This window comes from Chenopodium quinoa, unplaced genomic scaffold (genome assembly GCF_001683475.1).
Source record: "Chenopodium quinoa cultivar QQ74 unplaced genomic scaffold, ASM168347v1, whole genome shotgun sequence".
NCBI lineage: Eukaryota > Viridiplantae > Streptophyta > Magnoliopsida > Caryophyllales > Amaranthaceae > Chenopodium > Chenopodium quinoa.
Window position 1 is genome coordinate 5,535,601 of NW_018743212.1, and position 4,016 is coordinate 5,539,616.

At 29.9% G+C, this 4,016-nt stretch overlaps 1 protein-coding gene across 1 annotated transcript; it reads right to left on the reverse strand.

Annotated features, from left to right (window-relative positions):
• Nucleotides 1-778: 778 nt before the first annotated feature.
• Nucleotides 779-1,435, reverse strand: LOC110734170. Its single transcript, XM_021914215.1, has one exon. It carries the CDS (start codon nt 1,433-1,435, stop codon nt 779-781), a length of 657 nt encoding a protein of 218 aa, XP_021769907.1.
• Between the last annotated feature and the right edge of the window lie 2,581 nt (nt 1,436-4,016).

Below are 4,016 nucleotides of genomic sequence, written 5' to 3' on the forward strand. Positions count from 1 at the left end.
AAACAAACTCTTTAATATTGATTAAGTCGTAGGAAGATAGAGTTTGTTATAAGGCAGTGATTATCCCCAACATTATACTATTGTTAAATACAAACATATTTATGTATGGAATAGGAGTACTAAACTTAGATTTATATTGAATCAATCTTTGTTTATTAGCCTCGAATTTCATAGTAATTAAATTACAATCACTTAACCAACTCTCTTTAGCAGAGAGCAAGAGTAGAATAGCTAGATGTTCACTTTTTCAATTGCAATAATAGATTAATTAAGAATTTAAGACATATATAAATTAAATAAACAAATCAAAGAAATGAAATTGCACAGAATTTTTGATAATCTCCCAAATACAATACATTATCATCTTCCTAATCCCTTCATGTACAATTCCCTAAATACCCATCCTTTTTCGTACAATTAAATCAAAATTATTTAGCAGAAAAAGTTATAAAAAAAAAATTAAAAAAAAAAGAAAAGAAAAAGAAAATTGAAAAAAAAGAGAGGTCGACATACATACCAATATTTTAATTAAGCTCACTATTATATTCAAGAAAATCACTTTCACAATCATCCACTCCCCAATCTTGCTTGATTTTCTCCCCTTCTTCTTTCCATAGCTACTAACACAAAAATAAAATTAAAAAATAAAAAAAATAAAATAAGATATCTAACTAAGCTAATTAACTAACTAATTAAAATTGCTTAATAATTAATTAAGCTCTAAATTCACCACCTTTTTTGTATCTTTTTTTTTTTTTTTTTTTTTTTTTTTTGAGTTTTACAAAGTTCTAGCAAGCAATTCTTGGTATCTTCTATAAGATTCAATCTTCTCCAACCTGAATTTCTCATGGCAATTAGCTATAAACAAATCAGCAAGTTTATCTATTTCATTCTCAACATTTTCTAATTCTCCTTCATTTAACTTCTCATTTTTGCCACCTTTTTCTTCTAACCATTGAAGATAACTTGAGAGCTGACCTTCTTCTTCATGTATCTTGTTACCATTACTCTTACAAACTTGATCATCACCTTCCTTATGAAGATCACGAGTTTCGTTGTCGGTGGAATAAACCGAGTTCCACGTAGAATCATAATATATATGGCTAGTAGGAGTGTTGACACCCTCTAGTATGGTGGGTGAAGGGATAGGCAATACGTGAGCCGACGAAGAACACCAATTGTAATGAAGTCTAAATGAGCCAAATAGTATTTTCTTCCTATACTTGTTCTTCTTCTTGGTTTGTTTCAAGTACATGAGTTGATTCTCCCGGAAAATCTCTAGGAAGATGGATTTGGCCTTGGAGAGTGCTCGAATAACGCGACAAATGTGGGAGAAAATTAGGTTGTGGATTAGGGTTTTGACCTTCATGGTTGTAAGAGAAGATGAAGTGGTAGAAGTTGAGGAAGATGAAGGTGATGATGATGATTTGTTCATGTTGTTAGAGAAAATGTGAATAGAAGAGAGAGGCTTTTAGGGTGTGAGAGGTTAACCATAATATTATTTTTTTGATGTTTATAAGAGAGAGGGATGGTGTTAATGTGTTATTGAGTGTTGTTCAAAATGAGATTTATAAAGGGACTCGTTTACCAATATGCCAACAAAATGGTGGGGTAATTTGAATTTTCAATAAAAGAAAAATAATAATAATAATAAAAAAATTGTTGTTAGCCACTTTTTTGCATGAGATGTTGTTCATATCTTCTTTTGCTTTCTTTTTCACTTTTTTTCGAGTGTTTGATTTCCCTCCATGTTTGTTTTGATGTTGAGGGGTAATATGATATATTTAAATATTCGTTTTTTTTTAAAAAACTATTTTGATGCTTTACTATGATAGGTATATATACTTACCTTTCTAACAATGAGTTAAATTTTTATAAATTACTAGAATTTATATTTAATTTCTCCCTTCATCCTGTCTGGATTAATAATCATGTTGATAGTGTACTTTATTTGAACCAACTAGCAATATATATATATACGATGGCCAAAATTTGGACATTAGTGTATCTCTTTTAATCAACACTCTTAGTGACATATAAAAGGATTGACAATGACACAATTTTCTTAACAGTGTAAAGATTATCAAATTAGCCATACATCCCTTAAAATGACATATATTACAAAAAGACAACATAACAACGTAAATTCAAAGAGCCCGTTATTAAAAAAATAAAAAAATTCAAAGAGGGTAATTATCTCATCGATTTGTGCCTTTAAGCGTATTACAAATCATATCAAACAAATTAAAGTATTTAAACATGAAGGCCAACCATGTTCATTTGATGTGTTACTTTTTCATGGAAAGAAGAGATAATTAACCGAAGTAACGGTGGTCCTAACTTCAGTTAATCTACTTGATATTACATTAATAATAGATTAATAACAGTAATTATAAATTCCCTTTGGTGTAACGTTGAAGTTTTATTAGGACTGTAATAAAAGCTAAACATATCCCAAGGGAAAAAATTAACGAAAATTACTAAAATATGAATATCTGACACTCGATTTAACCGCTTTAGTAAGAGTATTTTCAATAGTGAGGTTAAAATGGTAATTTGATAGTTGCTGATGCTCAGCCGTTTATGCATGTAATTCTTGCTTCATGCATATAGACATTGACCGAGTCTCCCGCTTCATCAGTTTATTAGCTAGTATTTGGCCTTTGCTCACATTGGGATTTATACAAATTAAGCAAGAACAAAATGTAGATATTTAGTCAATTATTTCCACCAATCTAGGGATTTTTTCACCTTTTGAGATATAAGGAAATTCAACAAAAAATGCATTCACTCTAATGTCTCCGTGTACAAATTTACCTCATCAATCAAGAAGTCCATGGTATAATCGGTTGTATTATGCGGTATGTTACAAGCAATGCTATCTCTCAACCTATTTACTCATTTATAGATCACCAAAATAAGCAAAATTGAGTAAATAAATAGCTTTGGACCTTTGGTTGTACCTTACACATTGTATAACCTATTGTACCAATAGACTGCCCAATTCATACATAGTAGCTAGTTGATCGAAAACTTTTTCACATTTTCTGATAAAAATGAATAACGAATGAATTTTCGAGCATACTTCTACTAGTATTTCAATGAAATTGAGAAAAAGGAAGGGAAAAAACAATTATAAAATAGATATTTTGTAATGATCAAAATTTCAAATATGAGATACAAACACATTGCCTCGGTAAATGTATGTCTCCTCTCCAAATTTAGCGATCCTGACGTACTGAACAAAGGTAACCCGTATCAGAATTAATTTGAATAAATTGGACCTAAAACAATCTTATGTATCTTATCATGATCATACATATTTGAACTTTTTGGCCGTTTGTTTGAACTAATTATTGTTGGCGATTGCAAAACTTATTTTATATGAACATAACAAATTAAGCTTCAGTGTGCATGATTAAGAAAGTACCTTAAATAATCGCTGTTATGTACCTGTGTGCATGATTGTAACCTACAATTTTTTTCATCGCATTCTTATGATTTAGCATAGTACTTTGATCTCGTCAAAAAAAAAAGCATAGTACTTTGATCTCTTCAGTTTAGAGAATATGTACAGTTGAATGGTATATTTGTCACACCCTCTGATCATCAACAAAATACCCTAACTACATACAAAAAAAAAAAAAAAAAAATGACATACACTAATCAGAAGTACAAAAAATAATTAATGAATACTAAAACTTTGATGATGTTACGGAAAATCATGAAGATATAATCAGATCCAAAAGAAATGGGTAAAAGGTACGTGTTCCAACAACATAAAGAATCTTGGAGAGTCACATTTTGATATTCCCTCGATTAAAGTTGGAAATTATTAAAAAAAAAAAAAAAAAACATAATTTAAAATTAAAATAAATTATAATGAAAAATATAAATAAAAAGTAAATAAAATAAAAAAGGGGGTGTAAGTCAGGACAGTGGTATACGCAGTAGGATAGGAGAGGCAACCGAGTCTGTCGCCTCTTAATCCGGCTGAGCCAAAACTCGATGAGGTA

Coding starts and splice junctions, on each gene's coding strand:
- LOC110734170 (XM_021914215.1), bottom strand. CDS start 1,435: ATGAACAAATCATCATCATCACCTTCATCTTCCTCAACTTCTACCACT.